This window comes from Stenella coeruleoalba (assembly GCF_951394435.1).
Source record: "Stenella coeruleoalba genome assembly, chromosome: 5".
NCBI lineage: Eukaryota > Metazoa > Chordata > Mammalia > Artiodactyla > Delphinidae > Stenella > Stenella coeruleoalba.
In genome coordinates this window covers 17720386-17740693 of record NC_137150.1, presented here as the reverse complement: position 1 = coordinate 17740693, position 20308 = coordinate 17720386, and the positions used below count along the sequence as shown (strand labels likewise).

The window sequence follows — 20308 nt, the reverse complement described above, 5'->3', positions numbered from 1 at the left end:
GTAAACTCCATGAAAGCAAGAAGCTGAATTCTATCTCCAGCTGTGTGCATAGACAATACATGTTTATAGAATGAATGTCTATTATAGAATCATCTTTAATGTGGAAGGGGTGGTACCATTTATTTTTATAGATGTACCTGTGTGGTCTAAGCTGGAATCTGGTCACCTTCCATCCATGCAACAGCTTGTTCAAATTCTTGACAATGAAATGAAGCTCAATGTGCATATGGATTCAATCCCACACCATCGATCATAGCCCCACCTATCAGCACTGAAAACTCTTCTGTAAGTAGTTTAAAAATACAGTAACTATGTATAAGTATCAGTTAATTGTAATGAATCAGCAAGATATTTCATATATTAGCATAATAGATATAGATATATATAATAATAAATATTGCATATATTGTCAATTGAGTTTCCAACTTAAGGTTTAACAGATGGTTGTCTTCTTCATTAAAATTTATAAATGACCAAGAGAGTTTGGATCTGCTAAAATAAAGTAAGGTTGTACTATTAATTTTATGTTTAAGGCTTAATAATTGGGCCTGTAACATCATTTTTTTGACTTGTGAACTTCTAATGGCCAGAATTCATATACTGTACATATATTGTACATATATACTCTCCCCTTACCTTCGAATAACTAGTTCCTAAAACTATGCAAATTCTTTTCACATGCTCAAGATAGAAAATTTATAAGCAAATGTGGGTGAACATAGAGAGGTGAAAGTTAGTTAATTTTGTTTAACAGAGATGTTCTCAGTTCTTTTCTGATCAATGAGTGGATTTTACAAGAGTGAATTTTGAAACAAAATATTTTTTCTGTGTGTCTTTCAGACATTAAGGGATTTTTGCAAGAGCAGCGTGACTGACATTATGAAGGCCTGTACTGAAGACAGCAAGCTGTTAGTACAGACCAGATGCTTTCTTGGCAGGCTCGTTGTACCTCTTGGAAAACCTCAATGCAAGGCAGTTTTTCAGTGCTGGCACATTTTGGAATTCTGCACATTCGTGGAGTGCAATAATACTGTATAGTTTTTTTTTTCTTCCCCAAGTCCACTCGGTTAATAGTTTTTTAAAAAAATGCAGACATTACTACTTGCACTTCTTTTTTCTCGGTCATATTTGAAAAAGTAGAAAATTGAGTTGCAATTTGATTTTTTTTTCAAAGATGTCTGTTAAGTCTGTTGTGATTTTATATGAATTTTCCTTTTTTATAGTTTAAAATTGATCCTTTTGGGACTAGAGCTGTAGTTCCCAAATACTTTATAAGAGTTTATCAGACATCTGTAATTTGGTCATGTCCAATTTATATAGTTTTCAAAATACTGCGGATTGTGAACAGCACATTATATAAGATTAAGGGGGGAAATCCTATATCCAGAGTACTCTACCAATTTGTGTATGTGTGTGTGTGCGTGTGTGATTACCAGAGAACTACTAAAAGACCAACCACTTTTTAAATCCTGTTAATGTAGTTCAAGTGTCCTGCCTTGACCAATTTAATGAGTTGATTAACTGGGCCTTTATACTTAACTCAATAAAAAACTAAGCAGATGTAAGTTAAATAAAAAGCTTGAGTTTATTGCCCAGCGTACCTATTAACATTATATTTAACAGTTGTCTGCAAAGTTTTGTTTTTGACTCACAGAGAATTTCCTATGGGACACACTTTAGATTCACACACAAATAATAGGTCATTTACCATTTTTAGGATAATTGAAACTTGCCTCACTAAAGAAAGGTTAGTTGAACCTCTTTACAACATTAATATTAGGTAAATGGAGATCACTTGTCTAATAATTTAACTTGTCTAACATCATATCAGAATTTTATTATATTTGAGGGACAAAATTGAAAGGTTTTTTATTCAGTGAATTTAATATCTTTCCAGAGTTCTAAAAGGTAGTTTTTTTTTTAAAGCTTAAATTGATAAAGACTATAAGAGTAATTTAGCAGAAATAGGACCATAATGTAGAAAAATAGTCATATAGCAACAGTCGTAACATACTTCATCTTCCCTGTAGGAATAAAAGTGGTAGGTCTAGATTTGTTAGTGGAAGTAAAGGGATTTATGGAAAAATAATGAGATAATTCAATATTGAGTCCACCAAACACTTAGCACAATCTTATACTTCATTTGTCAGTGAATATTTGTTGAAATGCATGTCTGGTAATTATGATTGTGACAGCCTCAAGGTGGAACATACTGTAGTCTCTAGCTGAAAAGAAGTTAGCCTAATAATTCACTGCAGAAAATTGATTAAATGCCTTATCCTTTTAATTAAGGCTACAGAACTGTTCACCTAAGATCGTACAGTAGCAAGAGTCTATACAATTTAAGCTAGAGGTTACTTAGAGATTGTTATTCAGGTGTAATAACATTTTGTTGTCTTTGACTAGGGCTTACAACTTTGTTAACTTGACTTGTACCAGCCCAAACTTCCTTCTGCAAGTTGAACACACTGCTGAATGTGTGTAGGGTCTTTCTTCAGTGACAGTTAACCTTTTGACATTTAGACCTTCCAAACTTGTCTTGGATATTCCCATGTATCTGACAGGCCAACCATGAAGAATTTAAGATTTAATTCTAATTTTTTCCATGTTTGCCTTGGGTGAATAACTTATCCTTTGGAGAGTAGCTTTAAGTGGCTAGGTCATTGATAAAACTCAACTATTTTGGTCACACCCATTTCAATATTATTTTATGTTTGGCCATATTTAAATCTAAGATTTAATGTAGTCTAGTGAAAAAATTAGTGGGAAGTGTGAATGTAAAAAAAAACATGAAAAAACGGAAAGTTAGAAAGGTATTTAGAATGTGGCTTTATTATATTCCTAACATTTCAAAATTTATTACATAGTTGCTTACAAATTGGTGTGGTTGTGTAGTTTATAAATGTTTATGTACTCTGTTAATTGCAAGACCATAGAACATGACAGCAGGTTGGCTACTGTTATTGGGGTTTTTACCATAGTTGCTATTGTGGAAGAGATTACATGTTAGATTAATTTAAAAATGTTGGCAAAACATGGCTTTATACCTCAGCATCAAAGTGTGCAAGACACATACGCTTTCAGAATATAAATGCGTTATTAACTTAACGGCACTAAGATCAATGGCAGCAGTTGATCACCCTTTACCACTATCAAGACATAACAGGATCCTAATGATGATTCTTACTTTGAATGTTATTAGCTGGGGACCTTGATTGGTTGGCATTTTATTGTCATGATTTTAACTAATTTAGATGAAAAAGAAATAGCCTACAGAATTTTAAAGCATGATTTAATATTTCATACTAAGACTTTAAAAAATCTTTTTTGAGAGAAACAGGAATTGTAGAGTCTGGGGGCTTTAAAGCATTGTGAAAATAAACTTTTATTAAGCTGATATGAAAGGAACCCCTCCTTTCTGGAACTGAATCTGTGCTAGAGCACTTGATATGATAACTGTATTTAGGAAATTTTATGTTGTAAAAATTGTTGTCATCAAGTAATGTTTTCTAATGGTTTCTTAACCCAACCAGTGCTACACCCCCCTCTCCCTCTCCCAGTCTGGCACTCCCAGTATTACCACTCTGGGACCTTAAACTACTTCTTGAGCCTTATGGTCCAGTTTCGTGTGCTTCATTGTTACCTGAAATTTCAACAGTTCTGTGGTGTGTTCTGTGCTGGGGTGGAGCAAAGACGAGCAGTTTACATTACTGATCTTCTTTACCCCCAACCTCCAGAATCGCTGAGAAAAGTCATACTAGCATCCCAAAATCTGGATAGAAATAAGATGAGGACTTCTCTTGACTGATATAGACAGTTTAACAATCTCAGAAGAGAAAGCAAAAGTTCAGATACTTTTCTTAAATCCAGCTGAGCCTTTTCCCTCACAGTCCCAGGCTCCTTTTCCCTAGGCTTAAAAAAGCAAATAGAATTAGACCCAGATCTGAACTGTATCTTGAAGAAAAATTGAAATTGGTCTCATGTACAGTGGGAAGAGTGTTAAGTCACCCATTCTTTGTCAAGGCTTGTAGAATGTCTTCTGTTGCCTTTGTTAAGCATGAGCAAAATAAAAAGAAACAACATGATATCTAGGCAAACGTGTAACAGTAGTGGTTTTAAAAGTTTAGTGTGCCTAAGAATCATTAGGATAAATTACTGGATCCCATCCCTAGAGATTCTGATTCATTTGGTCTGAGAGGGGTCCATATAATTTGCACTTTAGCCCAGCTTCCAGATAATGCTGGTGCTGTCAGTTTGAGGTCCACACTGAGGAGCACTGCACCATCGCAGGTCAGAGTGCAAAAGACCCAGGACACTCTGGAAGGAAACACAGGTCGTGGAACAGAAGAAAATTTTGCATATTTGCTTCACATTTATGGAATGACTTAACAACAAGAAATTCAGTAAAATGAGAACCCAAAAGAAGAAACAGAATGAGATGAGAGGGAGATTATTTCCAAGAAAACAAATTGAGGACTTAATTGTCCCAATTAATCTGTTGTATCAGTGCAACATATTTGTTATCCTTTGTTGGGTTAGTATGTTAAAACTTTTGGAGTGGGTATGTTAAAAGGAAATGTTAAATCTTTGAGTATAAAATAACTGATTTGAATCGCCAGGTTTTCTCAAAGTGGGCAATATGCCTGCATTAATCTTTATAATGACAACTGATCTTGATTTTCACGTCAAACAAATTATTTAAATTTTTACTGTTCTCAGTAGGGAAAATGCATACTTTTAGTTTTATTTTAGCAACCATAATAGAATTCTTTATATCACTGGGGAAATCCAATCTGAACTTAATTAAGCCCCCCAAAAGTAAAGGATTTACTTTCACTTAACTGAAAAATCCAAGGTAAAGTTGGCCTCATTTCTCCATGAGCCTCCACCATAATTGGGGAGAGGAGTGTGGGGGGCTGGGGAGGATGGGAGAGGAATGAGAACATTGATAAAGTCCTAGAGAGCACTTTGGTGTAACTTGGGGTTACATTCGTATCTTTGGATTCTGTTTCTCACTTGATATCCACGAATAATTTTGTCATGTTAGTTCTTCCTTTTCTCTAATTATTGACTTTACTCCCTCCACCCAACCTCCTTCCTATTCAGGATCATAACTGTTTAAGACAAGTTTATGGCTTTGTGGTTATAAGCTGCTGAGACCAAGTGCTTAGCTATCTGGGAATTATCAGGAGCCAGCACTGGGTCGCTTGGCTTGGTTAGTACAGTGTTAGAACCTGGCAGGCAGGTTGCTACCAGTACTTCCTGGGGCCACTGGCTATACTCATGACTTTGTGTACTAGCAACTCTTACTAGAGGAAAAAACAATTACTGTTCTTGTTTATTCTTGAGTTGCTAAGAGCAGGTCTGTTTGCAGGGAAGTGTACTGATGACATTTCCTTCTAAATATATATTTTTTAATGTATTAGAAAATGCGGTTGCATTTCATCTTTTAATAGTCCATAGGCTTTCATGATGAGACTATTTTAAAGGTATTAAAATATATAATGTATTTAAACAATAGGTAAGTTAATCAGTGTGATTCTGCTAGTAAAACTCTATATTATTCAGAGCCGTGGAAATTTGGTGTTACAAAAGATTTTGAGATTTACTTCAGAATTCTAAAGAAAAGACTAGGAGTTAAGTATCTTGCCCTGATTTCTATAGCTTGTGGCAATGCTAAAATGAAAGGAAAACAAAACCCTATACTGTTGGTGGGGCTTGGGGAAGGAGTAGAAAAGCAAAGAGAGCTTCGTCAGAAATTACTCCTGGTGGGAAGAGAAGAGACCAGTATCAAAGCAAACTTAAAAATTTAATCTCAGTTTCACTTCACAACTGTTTATTTACTTTTACTTTAGCTATGGTGTGGAATTTTTCACTTCAACTAAACTGAAAATAAAAGGCGACACAGTGCAGGGTACCCCAGAAGAAGAGAAGGCAAGTTCCACTGAAGTAGGGCTTCTCAACGTTTTTGCTGAAGCACACGTCTGCCTGGGACTACGGCTTGATGTGATCCTTTACAAAATACAATTTTGCCAAATACTTATTTTAAAATTCATGCAAGAAATTCGCTCCAAATTGTTCATGTTGCTTTTAACATAAAAATTCTGTTTTAATAACTCCCTAAATCTTCAAGCAAAATTCATATTCCAGGAAACCGTTTCTCCTGAGACTGTGTAATCCCTGCTCCATTGCTTATTTTTCTTGGTGTTGGTGTGTGAGTGTGCTTGTTTGTACACACCATCTTAGGAAACATGGAGTGATCTACATTATAGCCATTTTCTTTAAATGTACATAAAGTTTATATATAATCTGCACTAAAGCTTTGCACTTAGGACTTATTACAATAACTGAAGAGGATGTGTTCCAGGAAATTTGTATCCAGAAGATGCATGTGGGAAGATAATGTGAGAAGCATAACTGTGAGTTTTAAAGTGTTAAATAGAGTTACAATACCAAAAAACTAAATACTGTCTAGAGTAAAGGAACGACAGACATGCTGATAACATAAGCCTCTGGAAGTCTTGAGGAAGGCTAAAATGGTGGCTTTATAAATGTTGCCTATGAATGAGTGGATGGATGGATGAATGAATGGATTTGGTTAAGGCAGTGGTTCGCAGCTGGGGGTTTTACCCTCTAGACACTGGTGATGAGACTTTTTTTTTAAGCCTCTGTTTTATTTGCTTTATTATTATTTTTTTAACATCTTTATTGGAGTATAATTGCTTTACAATGGTGGGTTAGTTTCTGCTGTATAACAAAGTGATTCAGCTATACGTATACATATATCCCCATATCCCCTCCCTCTTGTGTCTCCCCTCCCACCCTCCCTATCCCACCCTTCTAGGTGGTCACAAAGCATCGAGCTGATCACCCTGTGCTATGCAGCTGCTTCCCACTAGCTAGCTGTTTTACATTCGGTAGTGTATATATGTCAGTGTTACTCTCTCACTTCGTCCCGGTTTACCCTTCTTACTCCCCGTGTCCTCAAGTCCATTCTCTACGTGGTGATGAGACATTTTTGACTGTTACTCCTGGGAGCGTAGGGTGTGTTGCTCCTGGCATGTAGCTGGTAGAGCCAGAGATGTTGTGAAACATCCCACAGTGTCCAAGACAGCTTGCTACAACAAAGGATAATCTGGTCCAAAATGTTAGTAGGGCAGCTGTTGAGAACTCTGGGTTAGGAGAGTTGGAGGAGGGTGGTGGGAAAGGAGAAGAAAAAGACTGAGAGACAGAGACCAGTGGACCAACACATCATGCAGAGAGGGTCCTGGAATGGAGCCTGGGAACCATACATAGCCTTTAGCTGGGACCTGGAGGGGAAGGAGGGTGGAAAAACTGATCAGCCTCCGGGGGGTGGGAGAGGGCGGCTCTTTTCTAGCCAGGCTTGAAAGGATTTGCTATTAAGGAGGCCTGATGTGGTTTCAAAGGGTCTCCTTTGCCCCCCTGAGTAGTTTTTCCATATTTAAATTTCAAATTACTTCAACAGAGGAAGGCTTTCATTCCAGTAATGAAATAAAAAGCTAAACTGAAGGTGACATATATTTGTGGGAAAGAACCGTCAAATGTAACAGGCCAACAAAGAGAAATGGCTCTTATTAAATCCTGTTTTTGATTAGGGAAAGGAGAGAAGAACTTTGAGGGCTTGAGGTTGGTAGTGGGTCAGAGCAGAGCACGGAAGGGTACATAAAGAAGAGACTTCACAGTGTTTCCTAGGGAAGTTCCTATTCTCTTGAAACTTGTGTGGGAAAGTGAAGCTACATGATCAGAAGCAACTTTGAAATAACTTAAAAAAAGTGGCATTGGTGTAGGAATATTTTTTCCCCTTGAGACATTTGTATTAATGAGTTGGATGGTAAAAGATGATTAACATTACAGACTGGTAGAGTCCAGCAGTGGCTTCCAACGATTAAAATAACCTATGTTTAAATTCTCCAGGCTTCCACCTATCCTTAGGCTGACTGAGGGGGGAAAAATAGCTTTGGAGTCTGTACCGAGGGACAAGCAGATCCACAACTTGAAAGTCAGTCGTGTTCTTGGAATATTCCAACTTCAGAATAATGTTTCCATTTAGCTTCTTACAAGCATGTTTTTATATATATATATATAAATTTATTTATTTATGGCTGTGTTGGGTCTTCGTTGCTGTGTGTGGGCCTTCTCCAGTTGTGGTGAGTGGGGGCTACTCTTCCTTGCAGTGCGTGGGCTTCTCATTGCAGTGGCTTCTCGTGGCAGAGCACAGGCTCAGGGGTGCGGGCTTCAGTAGTTGTGGCACATGGGCTCCAGCAGTTGTGTCTCGTGGGCTCTAGAGTGCAGGCTCAGTTGTTGTGGTGCACGGGCTTAGTTGCTCTGCGGCATGTGGGATCTTCCCGGACCAGGGCTGGAACCTGTGTGCCCTGCATTGGCAGGTGATTCTTAACTACTGCGCCACAAGGGAAGCCCTGCATGTTTTGAGAGGTTTCTTTGTGCCAGGTAATGTGGAGGATAACAGTTGTGAAGACGTCTAATACAATTGCTGCATTCAAGCTTACAGTTTAGTTAAACACAGCACAACATAATAAGACCTCGTAAAAGAAGCCTAACAAAGCGGGCTACAGAAGCAGAGGGTGGGGCAGTGGCTCTAAGCCCTTAAATATAGAATTTTTGATAGATGGGGGAGGGGGGTTGGGATGGCACAGAGGAACAAAGAGCATTTTAGAGGTGGAAAAGAGCACAGAGGCACAGGGTCTTTGTGATAATTCCTGTAAGGGAAGGACCATAGAGGAGAAGTGTCTGGGAGGGGGTGGGTGAAAGAGGGGTGGGTGATGTGGTGGGAAATAGGCTGGAAAGGTAGGTTGGGGAAAGATGATTGAGGGCACTGAGAGCTGAGGAATTGGGCTGCATTCTATGGATGATAGCCAAGGAAGGTTTTTGTGCAGATGAGTAGTAGGATCAGATCTGGGTTTTGAGGTGATTTGGCTGTAGAGAGGATACGGAGGGCTGGAGTGGAGGAGGGGCAGAGGCTGTAACAAAAATATTATTCTGGCATCCTCGCGCGCACGCACACACACACACTGATTTATTCAATTAAAAATCAGTGTCAGCTTCTGTGGTCATAGTCCCTTTATATTCGGGAGTTTTCTTTTACTTTAAGGTTTGGGTTCATGATAAAATTTACATTCCGTTAGAATTACCCTCCTTAAATCTAAAGTCTCATGTTTACAATTTAACTTTTAACCCTTGGGTATCATTTAAATATCTCTTTGTATCTATTTTCTGCTTATTGACTAAGGAGCCTCCCTTTTTGTCCTGAGAGCATGAAATTCACTGTAATTAAAGTGTCTAGTGGATTAGTGTGATTATTGTGGTTTTTTTTTTTAAACATCTTTATTGGAGTATAATTGCTTTACAATGGTCTGTGTTTTTTTTTGGTTTTATTTTATTTTATTTTTTTTAACATCTTTATTGGGGTATAATTGCTTTACAATGGTGTGTTACTTTCTGCTTTATAACAAAGTGAATCAGTTATACATATACATATGTTCCCATATCACTTCCCTCTTGCGTCTCCCTCCCGCCCACCCTCCCTATCCCACCCCTCTAGATGGTCACAAACCACCTAGCTGATCTCCCTGTGCTATGTGGCTGCTTCCCACTAGCTATCTACCTTACGTTTGGTAGTGTATATATGTCCATGCCACTCTCTCACTTTGTCACAGCTTACCCTGCCCCCTCCCCATATCCTCAAGTCCATGCTCTAGTAGGTCTGTCTTTATTCCTGTATTACCCCTAGGTTCTTCATGACCTTTTTTTTCTTAGATTCCATATGTATGAGTTAGCATACGGTATTTGTTTTTCTCCTTCTGACTTACTTCACTTTGTATGACAGACTCTAGGTCTATCTACCTCACTACAAATAAATCAATTTCGTTTCTTTTTATGGCTGAGTAATATTCCACTGTATATATGTACCACATCTTCTTTATCCATTCATCTGTTGATGGACACTTAGGTTGCTTCCATGTCCTGGCTATTGTAAATAGAGCTGCAATGAACATTTTGGTATATGACTCTTTTTTTTTTTTTTGCGGTAAGCAGGCCTCTCACTGTTGTGGCCTCTCCCGTTGCGGAGCACAGGCTCCGGACACGCAGGCTCAGCGGCCATGGCTCACGGGCCCAGCCGCTCCGCGGCATGTGGGATCTTCCCGGACGGAGGCACGAACCCGTGTCCCCTGCATCGGCAGGCGGACTCTCAACCACTGCGCCACCAGGGAAGCCTGACATGACTCTTTGAATTATGGTTTTCTCTGGGTATATGCCCAGTAGTGGGATTGCTGGGTCGTATGGTAGTTCTATTTGTAGTTTTTTAAGGAACCTCCATACTGTTCTCCATAGTGGCTGTATCAATTTATATTCCCACCAACAGTGCAAGAGTGTTCCCTTTTCCCCACACCCTCTCCAGCATTTATTGTTTGTCGATTTTTTGATGATGGCCATTCTGACTGGTGTGAGATGATATCTCATTGTAGTTTTGATTTGCATTTTTCTAATGATTAATGATGTCGAGCATTCGTTCATGTGTTTCTTGGCAATCTGTATATCTTCTTTGGAAAAACGTCTCTTTAGGTCTTTTGTCCATTTTTGGATTGGGTTGTTTGTTTTTTTGTTATTGAGCTGCATGAGCTGCTTGTAAAGTTTGGAGATTAATCCTTTGTCAGTTGCTTCATTTGCAAATAATTTCTCCCATTCTGAGGGTTGTCTTTTGGTCTTGTTTATGGTTTCCTTTGCTGTGCAAAAGCTTTGAAGTTTCATTAGGCCCCATTTCTTTATTTTTGACTTTATTTCCATTTCCCTAGGAGGAGGGTCAAAAAGGATCTTGCTGTGATTTATGTCATAGAGTGTTCTGCCTATGTTTTCCTCTAAGAGTTTTATAGTGTCTGGCCTTACATTTAGGTCTTTAATCCATTTTGAGTTTCTTTTCCTGTATGGTGTTAGGGGGTGTTCTAATTTCATACTTTTACATGTACCTGTCCAGTTTTCCCAGCACCACTTATGAAGAGGCTGTCTTTTCTCCACTGTATATTCTTGCCTCCTTTATGAAAGATAAGGTGACCATATGTGTGTGGATTTATCTCTGGGTTTTCTATCCTGTTCCATTGATCTGTATTTCTGTTTTTGTGCCAGTACCATACTGTCTTGATTACTGTAGCTTTGTAGTATAGTCTGAAGTCAGGGAGCCTGATTCCTCCAGCTCCATTTTTTTGTTCTCAAGATTGCTTTGGCTGTTCGGGGTCTTTTGTGTTTCCATACAAATTGTGAAATTTTTTGTTCTAGTCCTGTGAAAAATGTCAGTGGTAGTTTGATAGGGATTGCATTGAATCTGTAGATTGCTTTGGGTAGTAGAGTCATTTTCACAATGTTGATTCTTCCAATCCAAGAACATGGTATATCTCTCAATCTATTTGTATCATCTTTAATTTCTTGCATCAGTGTCTTATAATTTTCTACATACAGGTCTTTTGTCTCCTTAGGTAGATTTATTCCTAGATATTTTATTCTTTTTGTTGCAGTGGTAAATGGGAGTGTTTTCTTAATTTCACTTTAAGATTTTTCATCATTAGTGTATAAGAATGCCGGAGATTTCTGTGCATTAATTTTGTATCCTTTACCAAATTCATTGATTAGCTCTAGTAGTTTTCTGGTAGCATTTTTAGGATTCTCTATGTGTAGTATCATGTCATCTGCAAACAGTGACAGCTTTACTTGTTCTTTTCTGATGTGGATTCCTTTTATTTCTTTTTCTTCTCTGATTGCTGTGGCTAGAACTTCCAAAACTATGTTGAATAAGAGTGGTGAGGGTGGGCAACCTTGTCTTGTTCCTGATCTTAGTAGAAATGGTTTCAGTTTTTCACCATTGAGGACAATGTTGGCTATGGGTTTGTCATATATGGCCTTTATTATGTTGACGAAAGTTCCCTCTATGCCTACTTTTTGCAGGGTTTTTATCATAAATGGGTGGTGAATTTTGTCAAGCTTTCTCTGATCATATGGTTTTTCTCCTTCAGTTTGTTAATATGGTGTATCACGTTGATTGATTTGCATATATTGAAGAATCCTTGCATTCCTGGAATAAACTCCACTTGATCGTGGTGTATGATCCGTTTAATGTGCTGTTGGATTCTGTTTGCTAGTATTTTGTTGAGGAGTTTTGCATCTGCGTTCATCATAGATGGCCTGTAGTTTTCTTTCTTTGTGACATCTTTGTCTGGTTTTGGTATCAGGGTGATGGTGGCCTCGTAGAATGAGATTGGGAGTGTTCCTCCCTCTGCTATATTTTGGAAGAGTTTGAGAATGATAGGTGTTAGCTCTTCTCTAAATGTTTGATAGAATTCGCCTGTGAAGCCATCTGGTCCTGGGCTTTTGTTTGTTGAAAGATTTTTAATCACAGTTTCAATTTCAGTGCTTGTGATTGGTCTGTTCATATTTTCTGTTTTTTCTTGGTTCAGTCTCAGCAGGTTGTGCATTTCTAAGAATTTGTCCATTTCTTCCAGATTGTCCATTTTATTGGCATAGAGTTGCTTGTAGTAATCTCTCATGATCTTTTGTATTTCTGCAGTGTCAGTTGTTACTTCTCCTTTTTCATTTCTAATTCTATTGAGTCTTCCTTTTTTTCTTGATGAGTCTGGCTAATAGTTTATCAATTTTGTTTATCTTCTCAAAGAACCAGCTTTTAGTTTTATTGATCTTTGCTATCGTTTCCTTTTCATTTATTTCTGATCTGATCTTTATGATTTCTTTCCTTCTGCTTAATTTGGGGTTTTTTTGTTCTTTCTCTAATTGCTTTAGGTGCAAGGTTAAGTTGTTTATTTGAGATGTTTCCTGTTTCTTAAGGTAGGATTGTATTGCTATAAACTTCCGTCTTAGAACTGCTTTTGCTGCATCCCATAGGTTTCGGGTCGTCGTGTCTCCATTGTCATTTGTTTCTAGGTATTTTTTGATTTCTTCTTTGATTCTTCAGTGATCACTTCGTTACTGAGTAGTGTATTGTTTAGCCTCCATGTGTTTGTTTTTCTTACAGATCTTTTCCTGTAATTGATATCTAGTCTCATAGCGTTGTGGTCGGAAAAGATACTTCATACGATTTCAATTTTCTTAAATTTACCAAGTCTAGATTTGTGACCCAAGATATGATCTATCCTGGAAAATGTTCCATGAGCACTAGAGCAAAATGTGTATTCTGTTGTTTTTGGATGGAATGTCCTATAAATATCAATTAAGTCCCTCTTGTTTAATGTATCATTTAAAGCTTGTGTTTCCTTATTGATTTTCATTTTGGATGATCTGTCCATTGGTGAAAGTGGGGTGTTAAAGTCCCCTACTATGATTGTGTTACTGTCGATTTCCCCTTTTATGGCTGTTAGTATTTGCCTTATGTATTGAGGTGCTCTTATGTTGGGTGCATAAATATTTACAATTGTTATATCTTCTTCTTGGATCAATCCCTTGATCATTATGTAGTGTCCTTCTTTGTCTCTTGTAATAGTCTTTGTTTTAAAGTCTATTTTGTCTGATATGAGAACTGCTACTCCAGCTTTCTTTTGATGTCCATTTGCATGGAATATCTTTTTCCGTCCCCTCACTTTCAGTCTGTATGTGTCCCTAGGTCTGACGTGGGTCTCTTGTAGACAGCATATATACGGGTCTTGTTTTTTGGGTTTTTTTTTTGCGGTACGCGGGCCTCTCACTGTTGTGGCCTCTCCCGTTGCGGAGCACAGGCTCCGGAGGTGCCGGCTCACTGGCCATGGCTCACGGGCCCAGCCGCTCCGCGGCATGTTGGGATCTTCCCGGACTGGAGCACGAACCCGTGTCCCCTGCATCGGCAGGCGGACTCTCAACCACTGGGTCACCATGGAAGCCCCGGGTCTTGTTTTTGTATCCATTCAGCCAGTCTTTGTCTTTTGGTGGGAGCGTTTAATCCATTTACATTTAAGGTAATTACCGACATGTATGTTCCTATTCCCATTTTCTTAATTGTTTTGGGTTTGTTATTGTAGGTCTTTTCCTTCTCTTGTGTTTCTTGCCTAGCATTTGTTGTAAAGCTGGTTTGGTGGTGCTGAACTCTCTCAGCTTTTGCTTGTCTGTAAAGGTTTAAATTTCTCCATCAAATCTGAATGAGATCTTTGCTGGGTAGAGTAATCTTGGTGGTAGATTTTTCTCCTTCATCACTTTAAATATGTCCTGCCACTCCCTTCTGGCTTGCAGAGTTTCTGCTGAAAGATCAGTGGTTAACCTTATGGGGATTCCCTTTTGTGTTATTTGTTGTTTTTCCCTTGCTGCTTTTAATATGTTTTTTTTGTATTTAATTTTTGATAGTTTGATTAATACATGTCTTGGCGTGTTTCTCCTTGGATTTATCCTGTATGGGACTCTCTGTGCTTCCTGGACTTGATTAACTATTTCCTTTCCCATATTAGGGAAGTTTTCAACTATAATCTCTTCAAATATTTTCTCAGTCCCTTTCTTTTTCTCTTCTTCTTCTGGGACCACTATAATTCGAATGCTGGTGCATTTAATGTTGTCCCAGAGGTCTCTGAGACTGTCCTCAGTTCTTTTCATTCTTTTTTCTTTATTCTGCTCTGCAGTAATTATTTCCACTATTTTATCTTCCAGGTCACGTATCCGTTCTTCTGCCTCAGTTATTCTGCTATTGATCCCTTCTAGAGTATTTTTAATTTCATTTATTGTGTTGTTCATCATTGTTTGTTTTCTCTTTAGTTCTTCTAGGTCCTTGTTAAATGTTTCTTGCATTTTGTCTATTCTATTTCCAAGATTTTGGATCATCTTTACTATCATTATTCTGAATTCTTTTTCAGGTAGACTGCCTATTTCCTCTTCATTTGTTAGGTCTGGTGGGTTTTTATCTTGCTCCTTCATCTGCTGTGTGTTTTTCTGTCTTTTCATTTTGCTTATCTTACTGTGTTTGGGGTCTCCTTTTTGCAGGCTGCAGGTTCGTAGCTTCCATTGTTTTTGGTGTCTGTCCCCAGTGGCTAAGGTTGGTTCGGTGGGTTGTGTAGGTTTCTTGGTGGAGGGGACTAGTGCCTGTGTTCTGGTGGATGAGGCTGGATCTTGTCTTTCTGGTGGGCAGGTCCACGACTGGTGGTGTGTTTTGGAGTGTCTGTAGCCTTGTTATGATTTTAGGCAGCCTCTCTGCTAATGGATGGGGCTGTGTTCCTGTCTTGCTAGTTGTTTGGCATAGGGTGTCCAGCAGTGTAGCTTGGTGGTCGTTGAGTGAAGCTGGGTCTTGGCGTTGAGATGGAGATCTCTGGGAGGTTTTTGCCGTTTGATATTACGTGGAGCTCGGAGGTCTCTTGTGGACCAGTGTCCTGAACTTGGCTCTCCCACCTCAGAGGCACAGCAGTGACTCCTGGCTGGAGCACCAAGAGCCTGTCCTCCACACGGCTCAGAATAAAAGGGAGATAAAATAGAAAGAAAGAAAGAAAGAGGATAAAATAAAATTAAGTAAGATAAAATAAAGTTATTACAATAAAAAGTAAGAAATAATTATTAAGAAAAAAAATTTTTTTAAGTAAAAGAAAAAAATCCCGGAGGGTTAGAACCCTAGGACAAATGGTGGAAGCAAAGCTATACAGACAAAATCTCATGGAGAAGCATACACATACACACTCACAAAAAGAGGAAAAGGGGAAAAAAATCATAAATCTTGCTCTCAAAGTCCACCTCCTCAATTTGGGATGATTCGTTGTCTATTCATGTATTCCGCAGATGCAGGTACATCAAGTTGATTGTGGAGATTTCATCCGCTGCTTCTGAGGCTGTTGGGAGAGATTTCCCTTTCTCTTCTTTGTTCTCACAGCTCCCGGGGCTCAGCTTTGGATTTGGCCCTGCCTCTGCGTGTAGGTTGCCGGAGGGCGTCTGTTCTTCGCTCAGACAAGACGGGGTTAAAGGAGCCGCTGATTCGGAGGCTCCGGCTCACTCAGGCCGCGGGGTGGGAGGGGCATGGAGTGCGGGGCGAGCCTGCGGCGGCAGAGGCCAGCGTAACGTTGCAGCAGCCTGAGGCGCTCCGTGCGTTCTCCCGGGGAAGTTGTCCCTGGACCACGGGACCCTGGCAGTGGCGGGCTTCACCAGGCTCCCGGAAGGGAGGTGTGGATAGTGATCTGTGCTCGTCCACAGGCTTCTTGGTGGTGGCAGCAGCAGCCTTATCGTCTCATGCCCGTCTCTGGGGGAAGAGGATTTTTACATGGTCTCAAACTCTCTTTTGAATCAGGAACTCTGGGGCTGGAACCCAGTCATCTGTGTTTTCACATGTCCTCCTGGGGTTTCTGATACACGCTAGACAAAGTTTGAGAACCAGTGATCTGCTAGTGTTGCAGGGCCTCCTGAAGAGGTGGGGATTGGCTGTGCCTCACGGTGAGGACAAGGACACTGGTAGCAGTTCTGGGAAGTACTCCTTGGCATGAGCCCTCCCGGAGTCAGCCATTAGCCACACCAAGGAGCCTGTAGCCTCCAGTGCTGGGTCGCCTCAGGCCAAACAACCCTGTTGTGTGTTTTTGAGAATCCATCTTTGCCCTTTGTGATCCAGTCCAGGACATAATCTTGGCTTCAGTCTCCAGGGGAAGTACTCTGTATGTCCTGTGAGTATTGATTTCAGGAAGGACACAGCTAGATATTTCTGTAGAGGATTAATTTTTCTTACTGTAAGGAAAGTTGTATGATGGATATTAAACTGATTATTTTCTTGGACTGAATGAGAACTCCATGTTACTACAAATATGAGTAGGACCTAAAAGTCTTGTCTTGCTGAAATCTAAAATCTTGATTAGCCTATACTGAGCTGCCAGATATATATAGGATCCTCACTCCCTCAGCAGTCAAGATGGCATAATACACTTGTTTTTCTCTGGAGAATAGTGGGCAGTGACTGAAGATTTCTCAAGGGTCACTCATGATGGGGTTGTACCTTTCCATCTTGAAATTTCTGAAAATAATTGAGTTAAAAGATAAACATGTTGCAAGGGCATTCGTGCTTCTGGCCATGATGGAGTAACTGACACCTAACTAACCTTCCTGAATAGATAACTAGAAGTAGATGAAATTTGTGAAACAACTACTTTCAGAAATTGGACACCAGGCAGTGCAGGACTCTGATCCTGAAGAGAAAGGAAAATAGCAATGAACCACATACAACCACCACTTTCAGGCTTTCGCTTGGGAGGCTATCTTAGCTCGGGCTGCCATAACCAAATCCCACAGACTGGGTGGCTTGAGCAACAGGAATTTATGTTCTCATAGTTCTGGAGACGAGAAAGAAATAAACAAGGTGCTATCAGGGTTGGTTTCTGGTGAGGCTTGTAGGTAGCTGTCTTCTCACTATGTTTTCAAGACATAGTGGAGAGACAGATCTGTTGTCTATTATAAGGACACCAAGCCTATAGGATTGGGGCTCTACATTTATGAATTTGTTTAACTTTACTTCCCTGAAAGCCCTGTCTCTGATGTATAGTCACAGTGAGGGTTAGGGCTTCAACATATGAATTTCGGGGGAAGACAGTTCAGTTCATAACAAAGGCACTTTCCAGGCTAAGATGCAGAGAAGGGGGATCCCCATCAAAGCATAGTCATGTTACTAAGTTGAGGCAGATTGGAATTCATGGAGGGGGCTAGAATTTGTAGGGCAGACAGCCATAGAAGAAGGAGCTATGCAAAGAAACGGCCACAAGGGCTTCCCTGGTGGCGCAGTGGTTGAGAGTCCGCCTGCCGATGCAGGGGACACGGGTTGGTGACCCGGTCCGGGAAGATCCCACATGCTGCGGAGCGGCTGGGCCTGTGAGCCATGGCTGCTGAGTCTGTGCGTCTGGAGCCTGTGGTCCGCAACGGGGGAGGCCACAGCAGTGAGAGGCCTGTGTACCACAAAAAAAAAAAAAAAAAAGGAAACGGCCACAAAAGTCTCCATAGGAGTTTCATTGAGTGTATTGCTGAAACTTCATAAGGCTGGGCAAAGAATGGGTAGTTGGCAAGCTGAACAAATTACCTGAGCTCAAAAAGGCTGGGAAACATTCATGTTCTGAGCTGCTAGAATGGAGAGTTATACATTTAGGCCATTCAGTAGAGACCTCAGAAGGGTCACATCTTGGCAGTAGGGCTGAACTGCCCAGAGTAAAGATTATCTTAAACTCACACTCATGAATTTAATAACAAGCCTTGAAAGGTTCAGCATGATCCAAAAGTAACCAAGCTGCCTCACTGAACAGTCTTACACCTTTTGAAGGAATTCACAAAATTCAACACTCCCCAATGCAGAATTTGCAGTGTTAATCCATTAAAAATTTACTGTACATAGAAGCTGGAAAATGTGAACTATAGTCAGCAGAAAAACTAATAAATAGAAAGCACCGAGAAATGACTAACGATAGGATTAGCAGACAAAGATTTTAAAATAGGTTTTATACATATGCTCAGATATTTAAAGAGAAACATGAATACAATGATAAGAGGAATTGGAGATACAGAAATGGAACCAAATGGAACTTCTAGCAATGAAACCATACAATATCTTATATGAATAATTCCCTGGAGGGGCTTAAAAGAAGATTAGACACTGATGAAAAAGATCAATGAACTTGAAGACATAGCAAAAGAAAGTAAACTGAAGAAAGAAAAATCCAAAGTGGCTACACCAGTTTACATTCTCACCAGCAGTGTTCCAATTTATCTACATCTTCACCAACACTTGTTATTTTATCTGACTTTTTGATTATAGCCATCCTAGTGTCTGAAGTGGTATTTCATTGTGGTTTTATCTGAAATTTTGATAACTAATGATGTTGAGCATATTTTCATGTGCTTATTGGCCATTGTATATCTTACTTGAAGAAATGTCTATTCATATCTTTTGCCCTTTTTTAATTGGGTTGTTACTCATTAAGTTATAAGAGTTGTTTATATATTCTGCATGCTAGACTTCTGTCAGATATATGATTTGCAGGTTTTCTTTTTTTTGTGGGTTGTCTTTTTTACTTAACGGTGGTGTCCTTCGAAGCACAAAAATTTTTAATATTGGTGAAGTTCAGTTTATCTTTTTTTGTTGTTATTTTTGCTTTTGGCATGATATCTGAAAAACCATTGCCTACTTCAAGATCATCAAGATTTATGCCTATTTTTTTTGGTAAGAGTTTTATAGTTTTAGTTCTTACAGTTGGGTCTTTGATCCATTTTGCATTATTTTTGTATAGGGTTTAAGGAGGGTTCCAAGTACAGTTTTTGCATGTGGAATACATTTGCTGAAAAGACTATTGTTTCCTCATTGAATTGTGTTGTCACCTTGTCAAAATCCCTTGACCATTCTCAATTCTATTCCATTGTCTAGCCTTATACCATTAGGGCACTATCTTGATTACTGTAGCTTTATAGTATGTTTTGAAATAGGGTTTGATGAGTCTTCCACCTTTGTTCTTCCTTTTCAAGATCGTTTGGGCTATTCTGGGTCCCTTGGCATTTCCATATGAGCTTTAGGATCAACTTGTCAGTTTCTGCAAAGAAACTAGCAAGGATTCTGATAGAGATTGTTAATCTGTAGATTATGTTAAATCAGTTTGAAGAGTGTTGTTATCTTAACAATATCAAGTCTTCTGATCTGAGAACATGGGTGTCATTCCATTTATTTAGGTCTTTAATTTTTTTCAACAATGTTTTTGTAGTTTTCAGTGTACAGGTCTTGAATTCTTTTGTTAAAATTGTACCCAGATATTTTATTGATGGTATCATAAATGGAATTGTTTTCTTAATTTCATTCTTAGAATGTTCATTGCTAGTGTGTAGAAATACAATTTATTTTTGTACATTAATCCTGTATTCTGTAACTTTGCTGAACTCGTTTATTGGTTCTAATATTTGTGTGTGTGTGTGGATTACGTAGGGTTTTCTATGTATAAAATCATTCCATCTGCAAATAGAGATAGTTTTACTTCTTTTCTTTCAGATCTGGATGCCTTTTATTTCTTTCTCTTGTCCTGACGAGAACCTCTCGTACAGTGCTAAGGAGGAGTGGCCAGAGCAGACATCTTGCATGTTCTTGATTTTGGTGGAAAGCATCCAGGCTTTTACCATTAAGTATGATGTTACTTAAAGCTGTGAAGTTTTCATAGATGTCCTTTATCAGGGTTAGGAAGTTCCCTGCTTTTTCTGCATTTATTTAATCATGTCTCTCCCTCCCCCCTTATTCTACACTATTATATTAATTGATTTCCAGATGTTAAACCAACCTCACATTCCTGGGATAAATTTCATGTGGCCATGGTGTGGTGTATAATCTTAT

General features: G+C 39.1%; 1 protein-coding gene across 1 annotated transcript in view; it reads left to right on the top strand.

Moving 5' to 3' along the window:
- The window catches only part of SELENOT (selenoprotein T), a 32652-nt gene extending 24530 nt beyond the window's left edge, over positions 1-8122 (top strand). The window contains exons 5-6 of the mRNA XM_079922926.1: positions 132-285; positions 841-8122. Coding sequence (XP_079779052.1) covers positions 132-256 — 125 coding nt within the window. The 3' untranslated portion in view covers positions 257-285; positions 841-8122. The remainder of the gene's footprint in view (positions 1-131; positions 286-840) is intronic.
- The last annotated feature ends 12186 nt before the right edge of the window (positions 8123-20308 follow it).